Source organism: Haemaphysalis longicornis, unplaced genomic scaffold, assembly GCF_048455015.1.
Source record: "Haemaphysalis longicornis isolate Haplotype H1 unplaced genomic scaffold, Haemaphysalis longicornis Haplotype H1 scaffold_10, whole genome shotgun sequence".
NCBI classification, from domain to species: domain Eukaryota; kingdom Metazoa; phylum Arthropoda; class Arachnida; order Ixodida; family Ixodidae; genus Haemaphysalis; species Haemaphysalis longicornis.
The window spans coordinates 124,883,595-124,911,372 of record NW_027526204.1 but is presented as its reverse complement, the minus strand read 5'-3'; the positions used below and the strand labels follow the sequence as shown (position 1 = coordinate 124,911,372).

The window sequence follows — 27,778 nt, the reverse complement described above, 5'->3', positions numbered from 1 at the left end:
CATTCTGTACCCTTACTCGCGTATTTTGAATGGATTGTCTGTTCCAAGGGAGAAGAAGATTGGTAGGCTGGCGCTTGTTTTCTTATTAATGCCTATTCTACATATAAGAATATTGATACAGTCGCACATATTACTGCGTCTTTAAGGAAAAGAACCCAACTTCTTTACACCAATAAAAGTGCCTCTGTTAAAATAGAAGTCTCAAGAAACTGTTTTGGCCCGATTGCTATACATCAGTGGTTTTCAACCATGAGTATGCCGGGGACCCCTTTCGGGCTGGCAAAAGTGATGGACAAATCCACGATAAACGATGCTGATTCGTGTAAAAATGTCGAGCAATTTTCACTTGCAGCGTAAGTGACCCACACACACATTCAATGCCAACCTTTTCTGTCTGACTTTTATGCTGACGCGTGTCATACTGTCGAGTAATTTGCTCTTGCAGCTAAGCGTCAGCAAACCCATTTCCAGCCTTTTGTGTGTCTGGCTTTTCTGCATTGCTGATGTGTTACGCAAAATGCCAACTTTAAAGCACGCGCTACGGGGATAATTGAAGCGTGTAAGTCATGCAGTGAAGCCACCTTTTTGCGTACCAAGCACAGACGTTCTATCAGGCCTGGAAGTAAACCAGAGAACGGTAGGACGTTTGGCCGTAGGCGCGCATGGAAAAACAAGTAACGAAGCAGCTCAGGGAGATATGGGCTGGGCGTCGTTTGAAGTTAGAGAAGCACAGAGTAAAATATGCTTTGAGATGAGGTTGAGGGCAATGGATCAACGAAGGTGGGCAGCTAAGGTTTTTGGGTATCTATACTTGAAAAGCGTGGACACTCAGTGCTTAAGAAAGACCAGAAGGCTAACGATGAAATACGGAAAGAACAGTGGAGAATCCAAAACAGCCAAGGTTACCAAAAAAGAGGCAAGGCAGATTGAAACGAATAAATGGAGGGAAAAAATGGAAGCTAAAACGTCGTTAGAGGTGTACAGGGCTGAGAAATTGAACATCAGAAAGGAAAATTTCTACGATAATTCCCAGGGCAGTGCTTTGCTTTTTGAGGCTAGATCAGGTTGCCTCCGTACTAAGAGTTTTGTGGGGAAGTATTCACAAAATGATGGGGTATGCGCGGTCTGCGGAAAAGAAACAGAAACTATGCGGCACATAGTGTTAGAATGTGAGGGTATCCATCCAAATCTACATGAAGGGAATATTGGGCTTCCAGAAGCCCTAGGATTTACGGGTATCAGAGAGGAAGTTAACTTCAAAGCTGTCGAGGGGACGAAAAGAAGATTAGAATGCTGGTGGACAGAAAGCAGAGAGGGGAATATTGCCTAGGACAGTTACCACCTGTAACAGGAAAAAAAAAAGTATTTCGGGCCTAATAAGCTTTTCGTGCCTGCCCTAAGCAGCGCTAGTATTAAACCAAGAGTGTAAAACATGGTTGTATTAGTCCTTTTTGGTAAGATGACATGTCATCACCCCTTTTAAAAGGGGAAACCAATAGCAACCATTAATCATCATCAAGCAAGATTTGGCAAAAAGTAAAAAAGAATTTGGGGAAAGGTTTGTGGAAAGCTTCTCGAACCCACTAGGGTAATTGAAGCCCCATTTGAGAACTATTGCTGTACATGCTCATTTTAATGCTCGCAGAATTTTCTTTACAATATTCTGCTGGAAAGTGGAGTGGAGTGGATAAACTTTATCTAGACGAGCTTCAGGCGCTGATGGTTGGACGCCCGCCCGGTGGGGGGCATCCTCTAGTCCGGGAAGCCCTGGTCCGCGCTGGCTAGCTGGCCCGCCTACTGCTCGAAACAAGAATCATTTACGGTAAAACTCTTTGAAGCAGAAACCACGCCAGAAAGCTATATCGAAGCATTCTTGCTACTCGTTTTGACCATAACCACTACAACCATCAACACTTTGCTACCTTTTCTAGACTACACACCATGTAAGGTGCTGTGTATACTTTGAGTGTCAGGATTTTTTTATGGTTTTGCAGGGTCTGCAGAGGCAGCGGTCATGCACTGACTCCGGTTGGCTCCTGGTCTTCGCGGCCTTCTGCGCTGGATTGGTATGCATGCCTAGACACTAGGCCATGAAGTACGCGAGGGGTGTATTAATGACAACGGGATAGTAGTTGAAGCCCGTCGCAAAGGAGAGCTTGCGTAAATTATTGGTATAAACGCATGTCTTAAGTTCAGATAGTACACCCTTCTACTGACTGGTCTCATCGGGGGATCAACCTTCCGCTACTGACCGGGGGGCCGAAATTCTCAGTTTTGTCATTGTCCATTTCACGACCGTTTCAAAATACTCATTTTGAACGAGCTCTGATTGGCTGAAAGCAGATGACCCGAATAGGACGCAGCAGAAACAACGCGGGGTGTCGGATTCTGTGCATGCCATTGGTCAGAGTCCCCGCAAGGACAGCTACGTCACGCCTGAAACTGACGCGGAGTGGTCACTTTTGAAACGGGCGCAACTCGGAATTGTGTCCCGGGTTGCGTCGGCTGATTACGCAGATGCTTCGAATACTGGGGCTCTTCGATTTACAGTTTCGGACTCACCGCGGACTCCCCGAGAAGTAGTCTGGCATTCCATTTTCCCGTGTATCCCTATGGCTTCGGGGAATCCTCGGACTGCCCGCGGACTATATGCGGTGAGTCCGAGACTGTAAATCGAAGAGCCCCACTGTTAAGCACGTACTTCTGGACAGATCTGCCGGGAAGACCTCCCTTTGGAATGCTTCGCGGCTACTAGAAGGTTTAGGAGCCATTTGTCTGCGGCAGACACCGGGCGCCGGCTTCTAAAGTGAAAGCTTTTGTAGTGGGACCGACGACGTCCTACAAGAAAACTAATGCGCTTCCCCGTAGACCGGTTTGTCGACCGAAAATCTCTGATAAGGTCACTGGACACAAGGTGCGTGCGTGAAACCACGCCTCCATTGTGTCAAAACGGTTACTTGAAATTAGCGGAAAAGGAACGGTTATACATAAAACAATACATGCATCGATCATAAAGAAGTAGTGCAATAGTACACCTTTTTTTCTCATAAACCACGTATGGACATACATTTAGATCGTTCGTAGATGCGTTTATTTCTTAGTGCGCGAAAAATCGTCGCATGGATTCGTTTTTCGTTCGCGATTTGAGTCTTTGCATGTTTGACGATCGATTGGACTCCCTTTCGGCGAAAGTTGGGCGCACTTATAACGAAGCTTTTGGCGCACGTTCAACGCAGTTCTGATGAGAAAAAGCCATCGCGCTTCTCTCAACTTTATTTAGGAAGGGATGGCTAGGCTCTTTCGCTCAATGGGCCATATAATGCTTTTTAAGGGAGGCGCCCATATAGCCGCCCAGCCCCGGTTGCGCTACACCTCTCGCGTTTTCAAAACTCTTCTCTTGTATGCACAGCAGGGCGTACGCGCCATGATAGGGTCGGTATTCACGCACACTGGTGTTCTCGCACGGCGGTGTGAGCAAAAGTGGCTCCCTTGTCAGCTATTAAAGGCCGTAGGCGTAAAAGTAAGGCGCAGTGATCCTAGAAGTGTGCAGTTCTGACTCCCCTCTTCGTCGCAGGGTGTGGTGCTGTGCTGGGCCGTGCGCAAGGGTGGCGACCCTGAGCGGCTTATCAATGGCGTGGACAGCCATGGAAACATTTGCGGACGCGAGAACGGCGAGAAGCTGCCGGGGGCACCAGGCTCCGGCCGAAACACTACAGGACTCACGTGAGCCCCACTGTCTTCTGATCCTTCCGCGCATGCCATCCTTTTTTTTTCGTTCTCAGTTGGCCGCCGGCTGTGGCTGGGAAAGGAAACTCATGGTAGCGTGCACGATATTAGCTAGAACGTCAGTGTATCTTGACGGGCAACGTTAGCGACGCCAATGTCAGACTACTGAAACCCGAAATTAAGTTCCGGAATTTATATGCGAATACTGTGTATAAGACCTGTAAGTTAAACTTTTTGAAGCATCAGTTTTCAAGCCTCAGGGAACGGGGGAAGGTTCCAGACTGTTCAAGGAGATTTGAGGCCCATCCAGGCCACGTACTCGTAAAAAGTGTGCGCTATGTTTGGGGAGGCCTCTGCTTGAAGGCCAGCGTGACGCCATGACAAGGTGTGAAGTCATGGCGGAAGCGATGCGCACGGCCTTCGACGTCAAGCTGATGCGTCGCAGTGAAATAACAGTGGGTTCCGAACTGATGGGTGATGGAGGTCCAACAGGGTATGAAGCGCAGAAAAAAGACTAGTGAGCCGAGCAGCAAGAAAACTATAGCGGAGGAGGGTGACGACTTGACACAAAGTGCTAGGGTGTCGGCAACGCAAATGGCACCAAAGCTGGGTCACAATCCGTGATGAAAGGAGTACATGATGTTTTTCATGATACCTCCTTAGATTGAGACAACGCCGCCTGTATAAGCATTGCCTAACGCGTCGCCCGCTTTGCAATGGGAGCGGTAGGGACGCTTAGTTAAGGCATTCATCCGGTATGTGGCGCGCACCGGCGCACGTTCAGCCTTACGTCACTGCTCGCGAGTCGCGAACACTGCACCCACTTCTACAGCGTGTGTCTGTCAGCTTGCCTCGAAGGCGTCGGAGCGCCGCCTGGGGAACGCTAGAGAAACTGCCAACTATTTTGCATAGTTTCCGAGAAGCGGCGCTGGCTGGCGGACATGAAAGCACATACGAAGGCTACGGAGCGGGAAAGGGTAGGAGAGAGCAACAGGAGAGTGACTGTTTGGCCATTTTTCGCTCACCCGTTAGGCAACGATTATATACAGGCGGCGTTGATTGAGAGCTACAGAGTACTCACCCGAAAGTCAAAATTATTTGTCGACGTGACTCAGTCCACAGACGCGAAGATTTTCAGAAAGTAGCCATAGACGGCTTCGCTGTGAAAACCATACCGTTTCGTCTCAGAACACTCACGTCAGCAACTTGCTGCGTCCAATACGAGCAGTTACCAACAACGTCAGTCACATTTCAAGCACATTAAAAGCAGAGCCCGAAGAAGCTGGCGTCGTGTTATCATGACCTCGGATTCGGTGTCCAGTATGATTGCAGCTGAGCTTTAACGCGCGTTCGTTAAGTTTCTGCTTTTAAAGCGTTATTGCCGACGATGTGAATCGTTCAGGACTTACCCAGAAAATATTGTGTGTTTCGGTGCGACTGCGGGACCGTGTGTGTGCGTGTGCGGTTTTGTGCGTGTGTGAGTGTGAGCAAACTTTTATTTGAGAAATTAGTGTGCCCGTGCTCGACGCGACTATATGCTGCAAGCAAGCGGCTCCGCCGATGCCAAAACGTCCTGGCAAGCACGTCACCCGAGTTTATTTGCGCCCCGCGACTGTTTATAGTATACCACACTTCCTCAACAGAGAGCGCATGCGTCACATGCTCCTGGAGTAAAAGTGACAACAAATTAAATGCTCACCACACAGGGACTCGCACCGGCGAGCAGAGTTATAAATTGCTTGGCGCCGCGCCCGCTCGGTAGACTCCATAGGCAGTGTAGTGGCAAAACTAATCGCTACCTCGAGCGAGCATACAAAAGCGTAAAGTGAGTTTACGACACGCGTTCTTTTTTTTTTCCCTTTTGTTTTCAATGTCGACCTGTTTGTCTAAGCATTCGTTTTATCCTCATGTGCTGTCGCCCCTTGCTCTTAATTCGCTACCAGTAGTGCCCCTATGCACCTCTCCATTGTGCTCCTTTAGCTATGCGTCATCGCGCCAACAGCGCCAAGAACGAGGAAATGCACAGCCGTTCCTGTTACCAGTGGACCACTTTTCCGTGTCGTCTGCACGGACGCGCGACGAAGGAGAAGCAGAAAAGAAAATCAGACGGTGAACAAAGCACAAAGAAATCAGCCTAGAACTGCGAGGACAGGGAAATTCCAAAGGGGAGGTAGGCATTAAACAGCTTCGGTAATGGTCGGATGGTGCTTCATGACGCACGTGCAGCTGGAAAACTTGGGAGGTTATTTTAAACACAGTTTTAGGGGCGAAGCCCCTCAGGGGCTGGGGCTGTTGGCGTCTCATGTCGTCGTCGTAATCATCGTCTCATATAGTCGCGGTACTAAAACACCGGGACACTCGTTTACGCCTCGCGCTGGAGCGCTTCGCAACGCGCACTAAAAAAACACCGGGACACTCGCTAACGGTTTGCGCTAGAGAGATTCGTGCTTCAAAGACAAGAGTCGTTTGCAGCCAATCTGTATGCCTACACGCCAAACGGTTTCATCTCCGTTGGCAAAAACACCAAGGCGCCAAGAATACACTTTTCCGCTGCATGCTTCGCCCCTCCCCAGATTTGACGTTAGTGGAGATGGGCCCGGATTTTTCTTTTGAATGCAGAGCATTTCTTTAACTCACGATGTCACCCGGCGTTGTCGGCGTGCCTCGGCGTCCGCAACAGCCGTTCCAGGTGCGCCCTCTCCCCCACTCCTCCTCTCCCGCATCACGCTACCCTCCTCGCTCTCAACAACAGGTCCGCACCCCTCCCCCTACACTACATAAAAAAAATAATACTTACCGGCGCCGGGTTTCGATCCCACGACCCTGCGGGCGGAACGCAAGGTACATGGTGCTCTACCCACACACAGAATGGAAAGCTACGAACGCGCCTTATATCCTTGACTCATTCAAACTACGTCAAGAAGCTGCTGATACAACGCATTCACTACCTGTGGGCGGAACGCGAGGTACATGGTGCTCTTCCCACGGCGCCACAAAACCGACACAGAATGAAAGGCTACGAACGCGCCTTATATCCTTGACTCATTCAAACTACGTCAACAAGCTGCTGATACAACGCATTCACTACCACCAACTCCCCAAACACTACGTTAACGCAATACACCCACCCCCTATGCGACGCATTTACTCGAGTCCCCCTCGCGGGGAGATGGGCCCTTTTTTTAATGATGAGCTATCTAAATTCGAGATTGCAAATTGAACGTTGACTGAACAGGTGTAAAGTGTGCCCGTCCGTGTTCTTTTTTTACTTGCGCCACTTCGGTATTTGTAAAAACGTGGCGCAAGCGCATCAGCAAGTTGTTTAGTGGTGTATACGAGGAATGCCAAGACGACGGGTGAACATTACGGCAGACCGGAAACGTCTGGTCATGAAAGGCGCGCAGGGTACGTGAGATAATTGCGCACAACCACTGTACACAATGTGAGATAATTGTGCGCATGCGCGTAATACAACATCTATTCACTTTGTTGGTGCCGAGGGTGCTGCAAATATCCTCACAACAGATCACAAACGCTGAACTTTTCAAAACGTGGTATCTTGACGGCACGGTGAACACGAGAAGGTGTTTAAACATTTCTCTTGGGAGAAAAAAAAAATGTCTGTCTTCCATGTACACGTGATGTTTGTATGACTCTATGTATCAGCTCTAACTACATTTTTGGGATCCACGTGACGTGCGCTTCCTTTATTTCGAACTTCGCTTAGTTGTGCCCATTTATTTGCGCCTTGTGATTCTTTCTTTTCAACAAAAGATGGACATTAGGCTAAAGGGTTATCAGGAATATGGTATTTGTGATGCATGGGATAACGAGTAAAGCAATCGCCACCACTATAATTATTAAGTCAATTGTCTTCCATCTTTTTATTCGATTTCGACTTCCTTGTTTCGTGGGCGTCTACTGCCCGATGTATACGTGCTGGAAAATGTTCGCTCCCGCCACCTTTGAAGCGTGACGTGTGCGTTGAGGGAGGCTTAACTACGGGACGATAAGCCCCCTTCTCTATTCTACTTTGCCTCCGTTAGGTAGAATTCCACACAGCTTTCCTCGCCACCACATCATCGGGCACGCCGTTATACCTACATATTCATGTTCTATTTAGTCGGCAGAACTCTGCAGCGTCGGTTCCCGTCATTCGGTGAAAGAGCGAGTGAAAGCTCATATCAGGTCAGGAAATATCAGAAAATTTTTATTGTTGCCTCAGGGTGGGACCTTTTTCAGGTTGACTTGACTGTCCTTTCATCGAAGGCGGGATTCATACAGGTCCCCGCGGTGTCTTCGGCCATGTGGGCTAGCGAAGCCCGAGTTAGAGGTGCTGTGCTGAAACGCGCGGCTTCCCACTGCTCCTTGTTCGAAATTTGGAGCAAAAACTTGTTTAAAACACGTTGCACGGTGGTCACGCCTCAGCGTGACGCGTTATATTTACAAATACATGCACAATCGCTCACCGTTACCGTTATAATTGTGCAGATTTCGAAGATTGGTTCCTTCAGAATAAACAAGCAACAGTCGAAAAATTTAGAAAAACACGTGACACGATGCGCCAGCGACGCGATTGTGTACTTTAAAGAAGCAAACCTTCAAAAGATTATTGGCACAAGACTCCTTGGGGTGCACTGGATCTTCGTACTATTATATAAGACTGATTTTTTCTTTTGCCCCTTTTGCTTAAGTATTTATGTATAGTTGTGAAACCGTCTTTGAAGGGGCCGTGAAGACAAAATGCAAGTTTGGTTTATTAGAAAAACCGCTTTGTCGCGAGAACAATGAGGCCAATATCATTGCAAACTTGGAACGAATAATGGAAACATTAAAGAAAACATGTGAAGCAGTGGCGACCCCCTTGCCACTTTCCGGCAACTTTGCTATGACGTCACAGAATCTTGCTTGTGTGATTGGCGGCCGCCAAACTAACCCATTGCTAAGACACATGACTTGACGGTAGCAGTGTGGCCGCTTCTCCCGATTAGTTGCGTCACTTGAATTCTAACATACAGGTAACACACTAAAAATGGTGTTTTTAAAACTGGCTCATATGACGTCACTCCTGCCCCATAACAGGTCACTGTAGCGCGAAATTTGAAAGTTTTTCCAACTTTCTTACACTTTTATGTTAAAAAACGTTTTTGGTGGCTGGAATGGAGACTAGCGACATTAGTTCTTTGAAATTAAACAATGTTGTATTTTGTCTTCATGGCCTCTTTAAACAATGTGGGTGTACAGAAGAGTGGCTAGAAATAATTCTCACACGTTCGAAGCCAATTACCAGTTTATGTATCTTTTTTTTCCTCCCAATGTTCCCTCGCGTTTCTGTTGTTCCGTCTCCGATTCGGCTCGCATTCACTCTTTTTCATCCTTTCATCATCACCTGGGCCACTAGACCATTGGCTGGGTTACGCCGGCAGTGACGCCGCCGCTGAACACGCTAACAAGCGCTTACGAAAGCATGAATACAAAATGCAAGTGCGGTTCCTTAAAAGGACTCCTTTGTACTGGTAACAATTATGCTAATTTTGTCACAAACAGATCAAGCAGTGGTGACTTCCCGGCCACTTTCCGGATAGGGCTCTGTGACGTAACACAATCTTGTGTGCCTGATTGGCACCGCCGACTTAAGTCACTGCCAAGAGACATCACTGGGCGATTGTAGTGGAGCGTCTAGTTCTGTTTTATCGGATCACTTGAATGCTAACGGTCATATAATACTCTGATAACGATGTTCTTGGTGTTCACCTTCTTGAGTCACTGCTGACGTCTTGCAGCACTATATTTTAATGTTTTTCTACATCTATACCACTCTCCTTTGTTAAAAAATATTTTAGGGTTGTTCTAGAGTTGAGGGAGTTACCAAAGGCTAGTTGTTTCAAATTAAATAAGGCTATATTTTGTCTTCATCCGCAATAAAAATTGGACCGGAGTAAGTACAACCCAGGGACTCCTACTACATCAGCATTGGACCAGTGCTACCGAACTACATAAAACTGTGGAGGTGCACGTAGACAACTGCGTGCGCCTTTCCGCCGTCGGTCAACGAACTGTATCTCGACAGACGACGGCATTTGAGAATCCATGCAAGGTCGCCGGCGTGCCGTGACCGCTCAAGTGCGTCGGTTTATGTGAGTCAGGCCACTTCCGGACGTCGCCGGCGTAGCAACCCTTTCGCAGAGGCCGGTGACCCACACAGCCGCAATGGTGGGGCTCGCTGTCGCAATGCTATCCCGCAAAGAATCGAGGCTGCGCAGTATATAGTTGTACCGTGGCGAGTTTGAAGAAGAGGTAACCGAGTGAGTGAGTGAGTGAGTGAGTGAGTGAGTGAGTGAGTGAGTGAGTGAGTGAGTGAGTGAGTGAGTGAGTGAGTGAGTGAGTGAGTGAGTGAGTGAGTGAGTGAGTGAGTGAGTGAGTGAGTGAGTGTCCATTTGTGAGTGAGTGTCCATCTGTGTCCATTTAGAAGGCGGTGGTCGTCTTGGACAGGAAAGAAACATAATGAAGTGACTTCCGCGGGAAAAAGAGATGCGTATTTCTAATATTGGTTCACGAAAGAGAAGTTTTTAAACCCAATTCAACAATTACAAACCGGAGCAAGTACCTAGTGAGATAGAAATGCAATTAAAATGTTAGCAGAGTTTGATGCAGACATGCGTCTTATGCAAGCAGTCACGAGATCAAAGCAGACGAAATCTCCAACATCGTAGGGGGTCAAACATAGTTACTGAGTGAGTGAGTGAGTGAGTGAGTGAGTGAGTGAGTGAGTGAGTGAGTGAGTGAGTGAGTGAGTGAGTGAGTGAGTGAGTGAGTGAGTGAGTGTGAGTGAGTGAGTGTGAGTGAGTGAGTGTGAGTGAGTGAGTGTGAGTGAGTGTGAGTGAGTGAGTGAGTGAGTGAGTGAGTGAGTGAGTGAGTGAGTGAGTGAGTGAGTGAGTGAGTGAGTGAGTGAGTGAGTGAGTGAGTGAGTGAGTGAGTGAGTGAGTGAGTGAGTGAGTTATATCAACTGCTGGCACCCTGGACGGGGAAAAAGAGGCCTTCCAGCATGCTACATTGAAGAATAGTTCACGCCGCATTCACCAATCGATCGATCAAAACCGCTCACATTTGCCAGAGCGCTCATGGGCATGAACGGGCGACCGGCTTCGCTCGTACGATCACTGTTATCCAAAATAAAGTCAGACAAAGAGAAAAAAAGTGATTACATAAGCGATGACGTTCTGACACCCCTAGCTACTTTTTTCTCTTTGTGCGTGTGTCGCTGCCAGCTAATCTGCTTCATTCCTGAAACCCCTGCCAGGGCCTGGTATATTCCTTTTTTCGGCGCGAGACTAACAGTTCTGCTTCTGTGTCCATTTAGAAGGCGGTGGTCGTCTTGGACAGGAAAGAAACATAATGAAGTGACTTCCGCGGGAAAAAGAAATGCGTATTTCTAATATTGGTTCACGAAAGAGAAGTTTTTAAACCCAATTCAACAATTACAAACCGGAGCAAGTACCTAGTGAGATAGAAATGCAATTAAAATGTTAGCAGAGTTTGATGCAGACATGCGTCTTATGCAAGCAGTCACGAGATCAAAGCAGACGAAATCTCCAACATCGTAGGGGGTCAAAAATAGTTACTGCGGCGCATTTAGTCTAGTGAATGAGTTGATAATGTGATCCTCTCACCCTCCGCGGTTGGTTATAAGTTTCCCGTCAATAAAACAACACCGGTTACGGGTACCTGCACATTATTCTCATCCTCAGGTGCAAAAGACCCTTTGGATGCATTGCACACAATTCATGCAGTGTGCTTTTTGGAGAGTTCATTTTTATTGTTACGAAAATGCGACTGTGAGTATGGCTGTGCATGCTTGACGATGACGACGGCCCTGTCTTCGTCCGCAGGCTGCTTGTTCTAGAGGATGCCCTAGGCTACAGGCGACACTGTGCAGCCCGCTGCCCTGAAGGATACAGGTAAGCAAGCCTGAATCCACGGCAAAGACAATGCAATAGCGTGCACGCGGCAAGCTCCTTCATGCTGTGCATCTTTCTCGCTTGAGCAGAAAAAAATTAGTGGGACTGCCAGAGGCAAAGATGAAAACAGCGTGCGGGATCTGAGCCCGCGTTCTTTGTCTATATTAACAGCGTTTTCTGGCCTAGCCGCTGAATCACGCACCCAGCTGCCATGCGCAAAAGGTGTCCACAAACGCTCACACTAATTACGTTACTAAACTTAAACAAACTCTGGCACGGGTGGGAGTCGAACCCCCAGAGGTGCGGTGAAAGGGAGCTGAAATAACCGTCACTCTACGCCAACGTCACGTGGCACACGGCCTTCGAGAAAGATTAATATGTAAACTAATTTGCACCAAGAGGAGAAAATTAGGCAAAGAAAAGGCGCTCCCCACTAGTTTCAACACACGGTGTATGATGGCACTGGGCACAGTGTTGGGCGCTGCCGTGCCGGCGATTGACTAGATGGCGCGAGCTGGCCTAAGGCGCGAAGTTACAACCTGAGCTTTACATAAACACATCGTATCATAGAATTGGCGCAACTCTCGGCTCACTCACTCTCTGACGTTCAATCGCTCGCACACTTTTGCGTCTTCATCTTGTTCGAATATGTTTAGGGACCTTCCGCATTATCTCACTTGCAGAAATAGCCCTGAGAGAGAGACAATAAACATCTAGCTCTGAACAATGCCTGAAAAGAAGTTGCCTTAATGCAGTTCCCATTACTTCGCGGTTAAATGCTCTGCGAGGGCTATGTTATCGTCGGCAAATGGCAGCATTCTGTGATTAGCTCCAATGCAGCAGACACGTCATGCTTAGTGCGCTTTGTTTTACCAAGTTATTCTATTCAATGGTTTTCAAACCTTTCCATTGCCACAAGCAAACTAAACGGTTCTAGATGGTGGTGAGTGAAAGACCAAGGCATGACGTCACGCGATCTCCTTGATGTAAACCTCACGTAGACCTGAGCCTAAGTTGTGTCTCTAGAGCTTTTTCCTCACGTTCAAATAAAGCAACTACTTGCTCCCTATCCGGAGTTTTTAAAGTAGACACAGGAAAGATAGGTTATTTCGGGTTAATGTTGCAGCAAAACTTCATTCCGCCATTCTGTTTTTACAATGTTGCAGGCAAACCCTGTTCAGGCGATGCGTTTCGGACACTGGCCCGACGGGTCTCGCGTTGCGAACCCTCAACATCAGCAGCCTCGTACTTGAGGTGCGTGCAAGATACGGCCCTTAATCACTCGATTGTACCCCCGCTTACACTATACGCTCTTTGCCCACAGACCGGTTACTGAGGGATCTTTGGGACAGTTGAGACACCCACTTTTTATAAAATATTTTCTAAAAAAAATCTCACCCAAGAATCCGCATTACCCATGTTCCTTTGCAGCAAAAAAAAAGTATCGATCTCGGGCTGTAACAGCGCGCCAGAGAAGTTGGTTACAGCGCGTGTAAGCGCTGTAACCAACAGTGTCCTGTTTTTCACGCAGGTTTGGACACAGCTTTTTAACAAAAAGAATCGTCTGACCTGTTGTTATGCCATGGTACATTTCGCTAAAACTGCATTGAAGACGCCCTGCTGTTCGCGCAGCATCGAGTTAGATATAGCAATGGTAGAAGAAAAGAAAATAACACCTTAAAATGCCTTCACCACGGCTGCACCCTCTGTCTTTCCTGGCTACTGCGTTTTTCAGACGTCCTTTGCACGGAGCACTTCCTTTTTGCCTACAAGCATGGTCGGTAAACTCGTCTCAGGGCCTAGCTTTCCCGGAGGTTGCATGAAAAAAGGCATCATCTACGCTGGTACTCAGCTTACCCCTATGGGTTCGTAGTTTTTGAACACCTCAGTTTGAAATCAGTGTTTGGTGCATATAGTAACACCTATATTTACGCCCAGCGATTAGAGGCAACACACCTGCTTCCCCGTGACATTGTCCCGGAATACATTTAATGTTTTCCATCGTCTCTCGGTGCGTCCCACGCAGGAGCTGATTCAAGACCTAGCTGGCTGCCGACAAGAGCTTGGTCTAATGGGGGTCATAGCCCTGGGTATGTAAATGCACGTCGTTATCATTAAAATGTACGCATCCGTGTTTCTAAACCATGCACGTTTCGTTATTGGCCACGTTTGTTCCTTGTATGAGTGGTGGAGACAGGAGCGGTCAGGAAGCTGCGGGAGTCCAGAATATTTCGTATCATTTTACGCTTGCGCAGTTGAGTTTCCCATTAACTCTGCTCCAATTAAGAGACGGCACACCCTCTCGGCCGTACAAAACATTACTCAAAATGGTTCCAAGCTTTCCAACGAACTCAAAAGTAGCGAACAGCTGTTTGCTTGGTCAATGCATCGCGTCGCATTGAAGTTTTGAAAGTCCCAAAACGCATCTCACACAACATAAGTAACTTCCCGATACCTCTACAATCGACACACGTGCACTTCCGAAAAAACACGCACCGACACAAAAATTAAAACATTCCGAGCATCAACGTGTACCCGCAAGGTCAGGTCAAGTCAAGTAGACTCTATGGTTATCTTAACAACCGCGTGAAAAAGACGGGGACATAGGAAGCAGACGAGACGAGCGATAGCTCACTTTATTGTCACTAGCTGCGCAGAAAACGTTGATTCTTGCGAGAGTGGTGTCAACCCCTTCCGGCCCGACTGCTGCCAAAAGTCCACGGGCCCTGCCGGCGTCGTTCGCTAGCTCCATGACATGTTCTTGTCATGTAGCTTGGTCTCTAAGCAAAATGGTCTCCCATTTCCACTGTCAACAGTGACATATGTGCCCGCACATCACGCCATACTATCCTAATAGCCGTATTCTGAGTCATCCACTCCATCTGTTTCGTCGACTCGGCTGAATGGAAGATACCACAATGCTTTCACATGCGAAAATCCCTTTCAAGTATCTCCTCGACTGGAGACTCGATTGGAGGAGGGGTTCAGAATGCCGAAGTCAGTCACTGACCACATATGCTGCGGCTGGCTTAAAATCTACACTTTTCTAAACGCACGTTGTGGGGATCTTTTGGTGAAGATTAAGCCCCTATGCTCAGGCTAGCTATTGCTACGCGCCCCGCATGCGCTGTGCAGACACATTCGTAGGCGCCTCATAATAACCTCCTTACAGATGTTGATTGATTGCTGAGTTTAACGCGCCGACGGAACGCAGGCGATGAGGCGCGCCGTAGTGGAGGGCTCCGGATTGATTCTGACCACCTGGGGATCTTTAACGTGCGCCGAAATCTCGTACACACGGGCGTTTTTGCTTTTCGCCTCTATCAGAAAAGCAGCCGCCGCGGCCAGGAATCGAACCCGCGACCTCGTGCTCAGTAGCCTAACGCCTTAGCCACTGATCCACCGCGGGGGGTCGTCACAGCTGTTGCCTGCAGCAATATAAGGCAAGCTGAAATGACATGCGGATGAAACTGCAGGGCTGAGCGTGGCGGCGCTGGTGCTGCTGCGGTACTGCGTGGCCGTCCTGGTGTGGTTCCTGCTGCTGGCTCTGTCCCTCGGTTGCGTCGGCGGCACGTGTTATCTCTGGTAAGGAAGCACTGATGGTGGGCACCATCTGGGAAAGCACAACACATTTTTCTGGCATACATGGCTGTGAAGAGCAGTTAGACATGCAGAGGATTTAAAACGTATCCTATTTTTTATCGCTCCATTGCCACAGGGCGCATCAAGGAATGGCAAAGTTACATGCATAAAACTGGACATGTAGGTGTAAAGAAATAGAAAAAGGCAAAAAAATGGCTCCAATCCACGCTGTGAAGGTGGTTGGAAAACAAAGCTTTGCGACGTAACTTGAATTAACACACGTGGCTCCACAAAGAGTGAAACCAGAGATTCTGCCAGCCGTTACCTCGACGGGTAACGGTTGGCAGAATGCCGCGGTGGCGTCCCGAACGCAGCAGCGTCGGCCACGGCCGGGATAGAGTGGCGGACGCCGCCGCTGTAGCCCGGCCGTGCGTCGGCGGAAATAAAATGGTGAGGAGCGTCTTTCGAAGGGTGAGACAGCGGAACCTAGCCATCCTGATGTGCTGGCTCGAGGCTACACCACCGCGCGACACGAGCGCAGACACCGAAACAATTCGGCATGTCAGCTTAGTGATTAGCCGCGTTGGGAGCCGCGTTTTGAAGGGTCATCAAAAGATTGCGTAACAGCACGCAATCTTTTGTAATCCATTGGCAACATTTTCGGCATGCAAGTGTTCAGCGCTGCTTAGCATAAGACACCAAAGAGTCATAAACCAGCACATACAAAACTGCGGTCATTTTATAAAGCTGCCTGTGAAGCAATGAAGTGCATAAAAATGACGGCGGTCAGGAAATAAAACATATATTCTCCGTCAAAGCACAAGGTACCACAACTAGCACGGACCAGAGCCCTTCTACCACAACGTCGAAACGTAAGGTTGTTTTCCAGCCGGCTCATATTACCGGTGCTGTGTTGACTCTTTAACCGGTAACAGAAATTTTAAGCGAGTTGTTTTACAGGCGCAGCTTGACCCGACTTTCCCACACGCGATAAAACGCACCGTCAATGCATTTTATGTCGCCAATGTGAACCGCTCTTTCGGTGCTGACACAGGTCCCCACCCGTATCTGAAAAGAGACGCTCAAGAAAACTCCACTGCGATCCAGTTCCACTGACCTTGTCGTCATGTGGTGGCAGGACGAGTGATATGGATCATTCAAGATGAGAATAATTTTCTTATAACATATACAAGGTGTTGATTAGGCAGACCGGCAAGCAATGCACCACACACAGCTTCTTTCGCGCTGTTAATCTCAGAAACACACAGATTCTTTGTCATAGGAAGCTGGGCTCACAGTGGCATGGTCTAATGCCAGCTTCGGCTTCTCGTAGAATGTGTAGATATAAATTCATTTCGCTGCTTATTTAATTAGTTGATTTCATTGAAGCGCTGTTTCGCGTAGGTTCTCGTGGAACGCGAGGCGCCGCAACGCACAGCCAACGGCGGGGCCGTGGCTTGCGGCTGCCGTTGCCGGAACAACAGCCATGGTGGGTTCCACATCTTAAGAGAATTAACATGCACGCTTATACAAAGGGGGACTGTATGGCGACTCAGCAATGCTGAGAGAAAAAGAGAGAGAATAAGCTTTATGTACTCCATTAGTCCTGAATGTGGTCACTCCGGACCAGTGAGGGTTGTTGTCAGTCCAGGACTCCCTTCCTGTAGTCGGCCATCCGTGCCCTATTCACCAGGCGAAGTTGGGAGCAGGAATCGGAGCTGGCCAGCGTCACTGCCAACATAACCACTGTGCACAGACGGTCAATGATATCCGTGGTGCGCCGTCTTTTGTTTTCTTTTTAACGCAGGTTCCCAGTCCCGTCTGGAAGGGGTAAATTGAAAATCGTTAATGCAGTAGAAGTGCTGTATAAACAATTAATACAAACATTAGGCCGTTGTATAATGCCCAGCTGTTGTCAAGAGGATTCGCGAGTATAGTTATTTCTTTGAACGAAACAAAATATAAAAGACGGGAGTTTTAGGTGCCGGTAATTGTTAAATAACACCTGAAAAAATGCTAGAATTCCCGATTAACATTCTCGGTGGACAGGCTTGTAAAGTAGAGCGGATATCAAGGTCTTCCAGTGGTCAAAAAGGACAGCCTACAGCAGATAATGTATTCGCTGCTAATGAGCTAACAATGCTGCACAAGCATTAACAAAGAAATCCGAGGACATCTAATAAAGCGAAGGCATTATTGCAATAATGCCCAATTGAAAGGTTCCTGGCGTTTCGCGCTACGAGTAATTTCTTCGAGTTTTGCGTTAAGTCGATTAGGGTTATTTTTTAGGTTAGCTGGAGTTTCAACCTAATCGTGTTGGCTATAGACCAGAAAAAATTGAATGGCATTGCGGGGAATTTTACTGTCGCTAAGAGCTGCTGGGCACTCTGGTGATTAATGTGCCGCTGAATGAAGCACGCAAGACGCATGCGTGTTATTTATGTCGTTATTATTTACTGCAAAAACGATGGCCGTAAACTGAGCAGGTGTGTCCTTTGTGCAGGTTCTGATACTTCTCACAGTACTTGTCCTGCGCAAGCGGATCCAACTGGCAAGTACTGGCTACGACTTTGACCTGGCTGCTCACAGCCCCTTGGATTGGGCATCTAACTATGTCAAAGTTCAAAATTCATTCCACTCAAAGCTTAACCAGGCACTACGTTATTTACGCATCAAAAAACGCATTTTAGAGTTTTGTATCGTTTTAGTCAATGTCATCCATAAGTGCTGCGATTATTATTCCCATACGAGAGTCTCACAACCCTACGATAGTGATTGCGCGTGAAAACATGGAACATGTTTGTATGTCGGCTCAAAGTGATCTGACACCATGCGCAACTTGAGTGGGTGATCACGTACCAGCCAAACTGAGCGCGCCCAACACAGTGCATGCTGGCTGAATACTCCGAGACAGGTTAATAAAGAGCTATTAGTGTGAGTAAAGTACTCGTAGTATGGATTGATCGACTTCCCCTGTCACTTTCTGTCGTTTGCCGACTTTCCTAACGTAGCAGCACTTACCTTAGCGCAACGCCGAAGCTTCTGCGTCAGGGCCTTAAATTTACCGCGATCCAGTGTTTAAAAGGGACCCTGCAACACTTTTTTCAACTTTTTTTGAAATCCTAAATGTTTGCAGAACGTAGTCACCCAACACACACAGTACTTATATTAAAGGGTCGTAAAGTACTTCAGCCGAAACTTACTGCAATATGCCCATCAGATAACTTGGAAACTCGTTCAAAAGATTTTGCTCTCTTTCCGGGTCTCGACGTTCTTCGACGGCTCGAATTTAGTCACTAAGGCATGTAGCCGCTGTTGGCCGGTTTTACTTCAGTTGCAGCAATGAACTCGCTTCGATAGCAACTTTAAAAATAAAGCCACAAAAACAAAGCAGAAATGGAAGGTGTAGCTCGTGCGACGAGCAAAACACGCAGTGCCGCTCCATGCTGGCGATACCTATAGCTTCGCAGTGGTTCCAGACGCGAAGGAAAGAGTGAAAGCGCTTATCGAAGAGTCTTTCAGGGTCCCTTTAAACTATAGCACTTATTTGACACGGCTGTCTGTCGATGCCGTCGCGTTTATTGCATTTTCGCCGGCGTACAAATTACATCATAATACCATGTAAAACAAACTCTAAAATCTGTAACATTCGCTGAAGGGATTCTTTTGAGATCAGTGTTAAGATGTAGCTACTTGCGCGTGTTCTTGTTGCTTTCTTTTTCTCTTTGCGAAGACTGATTCGTTTGCAGCGCCGACTTTACCTGCTCGGTCCGCGTGCCTACCCGAATGCAACTGACCATCGCCCATGACCCCTTTTCAGGTCACGGCGCTGTTCGCGGAGGCCGGGAAGGCGCTGGCGGCCATGCCTGGGCTGCTTCTGCAGCCTGCATGGGTACTCGCACTCAGGAACCGTCTCCAAGAGTTCGCACCACGCACTTCCTTCTTCCGGCCTTCAGGGATAAATTGTCATAGCCTACTGCAGCAGTGGACTTGCTAATACGGTTAAGTCGAGCTAGCGAAACAGCCTTAGTGGTGTGAACCTGGACTAGGATGGTTTCTGGCTTTCGTCAACATTTTTAGCATAGAAGTTCCACAATATCTGGTCCTTTTTGCACAGTTAAAAACAAAGCCTAAACGTAACATGAAGGTTTCGTTTCACTCTTGGATTGTCTTCGTCAGAATGCGAAAAGGTGTGTATCACCGACGCGATTACCGGGGCTGCTTTCGCGTAGCGAAGATAAAACAGGCGCACAATGATTGTAGTAACTTGTAAAGAAGAACTTTCAAAGGCTAATAGTCAAGGTACTTTATTATGCTTGCAGTGATTGCAAGTTTTATAATGATATCAAGACGCTGAGAACATACTAGGCCACCACCCACAACGGTTCAAAGTGAAAGTCCCCGACAACAAAAATAATTTTAAGAGTACTTCGCGAATTCGATTCTTCCACTTTTTCAACGTGGAGGGACCGAGAGAGGGATAGAGATACTGACACCGAACAAGCTTTATTCGAATTTGGTTCGTTGAACAATGTGGCGCCCTCCTCTCCAAACGCATCATGGGTTATCCGAACCACAAGTGGTTACAAGACTGAATGAGCTGGCAGCGTGAGGGGAGCATACTACTTGCACCAGGCGCAGGGATTGATGTAAAGTCAAACATAATTTTTCTGCTATCTTTCGCTTTACAAGTCGACTCACCTATAGCTGGCTTTCATTGTTGGGAAAGCCTCAACAGACTAGATGCTTAGATGTACCGTGCTAAGCTATGACGTAGTATTGAAAATTGTATTGAAAATTGATATATGGCATGAAGTGAGAGGAGTGTTGGTTTTATAGCTAGACGACGATTCTTAGTTACGGTATGCTCCCCGCAGACGCTGTCGTTCTGCGCACTCAGCCTGGCAGCAGGAGCGCTGGCGATGCTGTTTGTGCTGACCGCGGGAGACACGGTGGTGGTCCGAGACTATGACACTGGAGAGACCACGATCGTTCGGAGACAAGACTCGCTACTCCGCCTGGGGCCCTGGTACCTTGGGCTGGCACTGTGTTGGCTGCTCCAACTAGCAGTCAACTGCCAGTCGGTCGTGGTGGCAGGAGCGGCGGCAGACTGGTATTTCAACAGGTACCTCCTATTCAGTTTTCCTTTACTCGAAGCATCAGGCATCAGATCGTGGCAGTGGCAAAAGCTACTAAGAAGAACCGTTATTGTTAGCTGAGGTCATGAAGTAAAAAACTAAGGAAAGGTTGGGCGTTTGTAGCAATTGGGTCGAATATGTTTTTCTTCGATTGTGGTACAGCGCTAGCCTTGAAGTTAAAATGCAGTTCTGTGACCAGCAAACCGTCAGCGGCAGTAGTCGCGTTAATATTATATTTTACTACAAGCAAATGCAGGCACTTGGAGGAGAAGGCGTTTTGAAAAATGCAACAGAATAGTTTTGCATAGAAAAGGCGGTAGATTGTCCATAAAAATTGGGGACCAAGAAACAGTAAGGGGCAAAACAGACTTTCGTAGTTCATGAATACAAACGAGAAAATTCCCAATCATTTACATAGATAGATAGATAGAAACTTTATTGTTCATGTGATGGTTGGGCGAATCAGCCTCATCGGTCCAGGCAGCCGCTGAGGGCCCTGATGATGTGGGCCGCCAGTTCCCATTGCTCTTGGAGACTCGCCGCAAACAGCCAGCGACTCTCCGGTGTAATTGTGTGGTTGGGTAGGGTTGTAGGGGCACTCCCACAGTATGTGGTCCTGGGTTGGGGGAATAAGGCAGTGAGGACGGAGTGGGACACGGGTGTCTGGCGCGCGTTGGAACAGATGGAGCCGAGTGGGTGTGTGCAGTGTAGATGTTTGCGCCTGCCGAATGACTACTTTCTCGCGACGGGTAAGCCCGGAAGGGAGGGCAGGGAACGTGCGGCGTGTGCTTATAAGGTCTGCTAAGGTGGGGAGCGGAGGGGGAGGGCAAGGATTTGTGTCGCGATCGTCGACAGGGGCCCGGAGGAGAGCTTCGCGGGCAAGCTGATGAGCGCGTTCGTTCCCTGCAACGCCTGCCTGACCAGGGATCCACTGCACGTGAAAAGGCACGTGAACGTTGTTGAAGAGTGACAGTGAGGAGGGGAAAGCAAGACCCTGAGCCAGGCGGTAGCATGCTGACTTTGAATCGGTGTAGATATTGGTCGTGCAGACGGGGGATGTGTTGTCAGTAGCGGCAAAAGCGACAGCGGCTTCTTCGGCTTTGGCTTCTTCTCGGGAAATGCAGCATGCAGCGTCGAGTGATGGAGTAGTGAGTACCCCCTGAAGTGATGAAGGCGACCGCACCGAGGTTTTCTTCAAATACCGGATCTGTGAATACGTGGCGGCTGTCGGTATCATGGTTTACTTTCTTGACGTAGTATGCGGCACGAATAAGACGCCGTTTGGGATTGCGTTCCTTCTCCATGTGGCGGGGAATCGGTGCTACGGTAATATGTTGGAGTATTTTGCTGTCTAGAGGAGTTGTTTGAGGTCGGGGAGGACGGGACGGGTATCTTAATGTGCGTAAGATATGAAGACCTGTTGCAGTTTCGGAGAGGCGTGGACGTTGGTGGCTGCCATGGATGTCAATTATGTCAGTAACCGGCGGGAGAACACCAAGTTGTGCAAGTCGGGTGGTGCTAGTGGTAATAGGAAGACCCAGAGATATTTTTGTTGCTTTGCGGATAAGGGCGTCAAGCTTCCCTTCCAAGGTGCGCGTTAGGACGACGTACGGCGCTTGATAGCGAAGGCGAGAGATGACAAGAGCATCGCGGAGTTGAAGAAGGTCCTGTTCTTTGAGTCCCCTGGAGCGTGTAGTGACACGGCGCATCATGTTAAGGATGGGTTCGGCCTGACGGAGAATGTGCTGCACGGCCAAACCTCCTCCTCCATCAGATCGCATATGAAGGCAAAGGACTTTCAAAGTTTTTTTGTGGGTGGATGGTGTTGTCATGATGATGAAGGACAACGTGAGGTGGTTTCCAATTATGGGAGTGCACAAGCAGCAGTGAAGTTTTCTCAGCGAGCACGCTAGACCGATAGTGTCAGCTGCTTGATCAACAGCTCTGAGGGCGGCTTGAAGGGTGTCTTGAATGAATCCAAGACTGCCGCGTTTGATCCAGATAGTAATGTCGTCGGCATACAGAGAGTACTGATTTTCGGGGAAAGATTGTAGAGCGCGGTGGATACGGCGCATGGCGAGGTTAAATAATGTAGGAGAGAAGACTGCGCCCGGGGGAATGCCTCTCTGAGGGTGAGGTACCGCGTCAAGCTTGTGGTCTCCAATTTATATGGTCAGGGTACTAGATTGAAGGAAGTTTCGGACGTAACTGTACATAGTCTAAAAACCACAAGTGAGTTGCGCGGTATGCGGATCGAGGCATGCAGGGTTGAGTTCAGCGTCAGCTTGTAGAGCCCCTCCGGAATTTCTGCTGATATCGTCCGAATACGTTGCAGCAATGACTTCGTTGCCCTCTTCATTCGTTTGGTAGCGCATGGCTGGAAACGTGGGCGCCGAACAGGCCTGAAATCAAGCAAGTACTCAGGCATTTGACTTCGGATATGAGATTCAAGTAATAAAACCTGCATGCGTATAGTGTGAGGACCTTCAAGTCAATGTAATGTCCCCCACTCCCGCACCAATTACGGCCTCTATATGCTGTATTATCAGCTTCCTCAGTTACTGAACACGACAGGTGAAGCTTAAAAGCATCGTTAAACAATTCCACGTTCATAACCCTTTTCCTTATTTTCGTTTTTCTTCTTTGTTTGTGGAAACCCACGCACAGATTGCGTTTTGCCGACTTTATTTTTTGTACAAATTAAACGTGAATGTGTCGGTGTACTTGTGTGTATCGGCATAGTACGTTTATTTTCACTGTTGTGTGAAATTTACACAGTTGTGTGTACTTTGCATAGTTGTATAAAATTCACACGCACTTATGTGTTTCATGCGTTGGATACTTTTTACCTTGTATACGGGGAACTCTCCCAGTCATGCTGAGCCACGGCTTTTTGATTGTTCCCCAGCATCAACAACAGTTGTAGTTGTTGACGTTCAGATAAAGATTTGATTTGATTTGATTTGATTTGAATAATTGATAGGTTACCACCTTTGTGCTTCACTTATAGAACACGAGTCCAATGCTGCTTGTTTATTAACCCGTTTCCTATGGCCCCCCTCCTCCCCTTCGCCGTATTTTGTAAGTAATCACACCGCCGAAAAAATGGGAGGAGACGAAAGTGGGATGCTGCAAATTTCAGCGTCAACAGCATGGTTTTCCAACTGATATCAGACCTTACACGACACCTTTACGTTTGTAGCGTTCATTGATAAGTGGACAATGCATCTTAAGTTTATCGCCCACTGCTCTCCCTTAGAGTCCCTCGTTATGCTCCCCGAAGAGGTTCCGAGAGTTCCGCGACCCTTTTCCACGATCCACCGTGAGACTTTGCTTCAAGAATCCAAAGCCTCGCTGAAAAGCCCCCTTTGCGGCCACGCCAGTGCCACGGCCGCTAAGGACGCTCGCGGCGCCCCGCGGAGGTGCTGCTCCATCAGGCCAACCGGGTAGCTTTTCCACATTAATTTGGATTGGAAAATTTCGGAAAGTCACGCAACTCTTTTTCGTGCGGGATCTATATACAGGAGAGTATTGGCTTGTGCGAGTTGATACATAGCGAAGTATCAAGTGCAGCACAAGACGAAAGACAAAAACACAGAAGACGACACACAGTGTCGTCTTCTGTGCATCTGTCCCCCGTCTACTCTTACCTCTTCTGTATCTGTCCCTCGTCGACTACTCTTAGTTTGAATGCGTATAAAACACTTGCGTGGTTGAGCACGTTGTGCTTCTTCGGTACAATAAATTTACTTAAATACCCAAATACCATTTCTCGCAGAGGTCGTCCCGCGGCAAACGACGTTGTATAGCATATTTTGTCACCAATAGATGGCGCCACTGTACGGAAAATCCAAAACAGTGACCAATTGTAGTGCCACAGTTTGACGCATGGGGCCTATGGGGAGTTTCGCAACTCCTATATCAAGTAACTCTGGCTGCGACCAGCCACCGAGGCCAGTGACACCCACAATCACTCCAGGCGCCGCCATATCTGTGCCAAGTGCGGGGTTCTTGTTGCACATCTATCGCTTGTTGCGCGGTTCTTGTTACTATCATTGAGCCCATTTCTACGCACTTGTACGCAATTTCATACGACTGAAGTCAGTGAAGCGCTGCGGTGTGACGCGGAGGGACATATTTCCTTCTCTCTGAGTCTGTTGCACATTCTGCTTAGAAACAACTTTTTTATTTTCCTTCCTTCTTCACGCCGTGCCAGGTCGAAGTCCTCTGCAAAGTTTAAGAAACGGAAGATAGCACTTGCAAGTTAAACCCTGGAAAGGGGGCTCGTCTGTTGTGATAAGAGAGAAGTTCCTTTTCACAGACCCCCGGAACACTTTTCTCACCGTCTGAAATGGTTTTAGAACGTGGTTAGTAAGCATGTCCAGTCTTTGTATCAGGTGGTCACAAAATACCTGACTCAAATATTGCTTCTCTAAATACATTAAATGACTTCAAAATTCAATCAAAATATTTCATTCTCAATGTTTTCCAAAGCATGGGCATTGTTTTAGTGCTTGTGCGACGTCATACAAGCAACATCGCCGCTATTGGCCGGCTTCCTTTCTGTTCCACCAATCAAAGGGTTTCATATCCATTTGAAATTAAATCGTAACAAAAGCAAAACAGGGACTATAAGGGGCATCCGCAGCTGTGATCAAATTACGCACTGCCCAGACACAGAAGAGCGACTAAATGCGTTTATCGTCACCAAGAACACCCACGCACCTAGACTGCACTCCATTCCTCTCCACTGGAGCCGACTCTACTTGCCTCTACTAATTTATGCTGGCCTCCATACCTTAACGTAAAAACGCCCGTACATATACACATCCCTACACAACAAAGTGCGCGCATAGTCAGTCTAGCGTCGGAATCGTTGTCCAAAAGTCGTCTTTTCGGACTCCACACCTAACGCGAAAATTTTTCCTTGTTCTCTTTTTACTGTCCCACTTTTTACGCAGAAAAACGAACTACTTCTCCCAGGCCCTCGCTGGCGTTCTAAACTGCTGTTTTTCCCTGTAGTCACTCAACGATCCCTTATTTCCTATATAGCGTGATCAAAATCAAGCGGACAGGTTTTAGATGCGAAGCATCTCGGAGCTGTGTCCCTCCCCCCCTTGTCGTCGGCCGTCCGCACTCTACTGCGCATGCGCGTCTCTACAACCCCGTCAGCGTTTGGGCTGACGTCAGTGCAGTCCACTATAAAAATAAATAGTTAGGCGGCGCCCGGTTTCGATCCCACGACTCTCTGGCCGCATCGGGAGGTACGTGGCGCTCTTCCCACTGCGCTACAAACCGAGAAGGGAGCATGTGCTTCGAACGCGCCGCCTTATGTCCTTTACTCATTCAAACTACGTCAAGAAGCTATTGATACAACGAAAGCATGCGAAGCTGAACGTCAACGGAAACGACGAACTGAAAATTAATCGGAACTAACTTCAGTCGACCCCATGGCTGCTTCGCACACTACTCAGGGTTCCCCTACGGGAAGATGGTGTAACTTTTTCTAAAAATAGGTGCTTAGATTTACGTGAAGACCACCTCTGCAGTGAGGCAAGACCGTGAAGAATGGCGCAAAGCTATTCCCCTTTGTTCTGTGCTTCGATAGCGATTCAAAGTAGTGCAGATAGCGACAACGCCAGCCAAGACAGAAAGGGTGCCAGCCATCACTTTTGCCTGTCTCCAGCTCGTTGTCAAACTAAACACCATACACAGCAAGCACGTCACGAAAGGGAGGAGCTTTGCGCCGGACCTCACTGTCTTGCATGCGTAATCATGCGAACGGCAGTTACACTTCGCAGTTCGATATCTCGGAGCACGGATGCGCTCGAAGAATTCTGCCAAATAAAAATGCGTAGAAACACGATTGCGTCTAACTTTTAAATACAAACATGCCTGCTGGCTGCAGCCACTAAAAAGGTAATTACGCAATTTTAGTTAATTAAGCCACCGACATCAATAATCACCACCTCATTCTGTGTCCCCCTTGGTGCATAACCTCACTGTAGAGGTAGTTTTCCGTACAGAGGGCAACACGTTTGTCTATAACATTTCCTACTTATAGGCTTATCTTGCCTTGGCCGAAAAAACTTTGAAGAAAACTATTGTGTCATTCTGAAGTCTCGACCATACATTTTGACCTCAACGTTTTCTGTGACAAGTTTGAGTCCGCAGTTTTGAGAGGTAACCAGTTGAAGTTGAACCCAGTGTTATAGACAAGGGCGTTGCGTACTGTACATCTAAGCGCCTCATGCTTAAAAAACCTGTCTACTTAGCTTTGATCACCCTGCATATGTATGTGCATGCATTCTCACTCTGCCGTGCAGGGGTTCGTGTCCCGCCTGGGGAACCCAGTGGGCGAGCCTGTGGCGCCTGGTGCGCTACCACCTGGGCTCCGTGCTTCTCGGCTCCCTGCTGGTGGCCCTGGCCAGACTCCTGAGGCTGCTCTACCGGCTGGCCAGCCGCCGGTGCCGCCGAGTGGACAAGTCGCTGGGCTGCCTCTGCTGCTGCTGCGCGGCCTGCTGCGTGGGCCTCCGCTTCCTCAACCGGAACGCCTTTATACTGCTCGGTTAGAGCAGCCTCCCGTTACGCCCGAACCAATCTGTGCGGTTGACGCAATCGATGATCGCACCATTTATATAACCGCTACTTCTTTGCCGTGGCGACGAGAGGGTCATATTTGACGTGGACATCAATGCTGAGCTGTTCTAGCATGAAGAGTAATCCAACAAGTCCAACGCTTGCTTTGTAGAAACGTCCTCAGAGTTCCCGCTATTACGACATTCATGTGCAAGTGTTACGATTACTGTGAGCGGTGGAGCGACACAACCTGTAAGCCAGTCATGAATAACAAGGTACTGCATTAAATGTAACGACGCAATCTTAATTCATAAACGTCGCTAAACCAGGGACAAGCAGCAAATTGAAAATAGCAAAGAGAAAACAGCCAAGGAATAGATAAGACGGCGTTTTCGACGCACTTTCAAGAAATTTAAGCCCCCCCCCCCCCCCCCAAAAAAAAAACATAACTAGTTTAAACTGTTCATCTTAAATATGGAAGCGCTCACACAACAGGGACGAAAGTAGAAAAACAGTTACCAACTATTCCGATTGTCCGTTCTACTGTAGTTCTAACTGCCTGCGGTCGTCTGTTGTAGTGCATACTTTTCCTCAATCACAAGGCCTACGCTCACATCCGCCTAAATTTGTATTTCCTCATGCTGTACCATTTATCGCGCGGACGGGCTCAACAGCTTTCGAAGGTAATTACCAAAAACAAAACAAAAAATGGCGCAGCTTGCACTGGTGATGCGAAGGCTGGAGAAGCAGAAGAGCTGGCGTCCCCTCTCCCTTTGTTGGAGGCCCGGCTGTTCA

At 48.1% G+C, this 27,778-nt stretch overlaps 1 protein-coding gene across 1 annotated transcript in view; it reads left to right on the top strand.

The window, feature by feature from the left end:
- LOC144157948 (choline transporter-like protein 1) overlaps positions 1–27,778 on the top strand; it is a 50,203-nt gene that overhangs the window by 12,063 nt on the left and 10,362 nt on the right. The window contains exons 3-13 of the mRNA XM_077688658.1: positions 1,995–2,066; positions 3,575–3,723; positions 11,616–11,684; positions 12,851–12,938; positions 13,711–13,774; positions 15,161–15,269; positions 16,671–16,755; positions 17,770–17,817; positions 19,087–19,158; positions 20,144–20,391; positions 26,731–26,972. Of these exons, the coding sequence (XP_077544784.1) occupies positions 1,995–2,066; positions 3,575–3,723; positions 11,616–11,684; positions 12,851–12,938; positions 13,711–13,774; positions 15,161–15,269; positions 16,671–16,755; positions 17,770–17,817; positions 19,087–19,158; positions 20,144–20,391; positions 26,731–26,972 (1,246 nt within the window). The remainder of the gene's footprint in view (positions 1–1,994; positions 2,067–3,574; positions 3,724–11,615; positions 11,685–12,850; positions 12,939–13,710; positions 13,775–15,160; positions 15,270–16,670; positions 16,756–17,769; positions 17,818–19,086; positions 19,159–20,143; positions 20,392–26,730; positions 26,973–27,778) is intronic.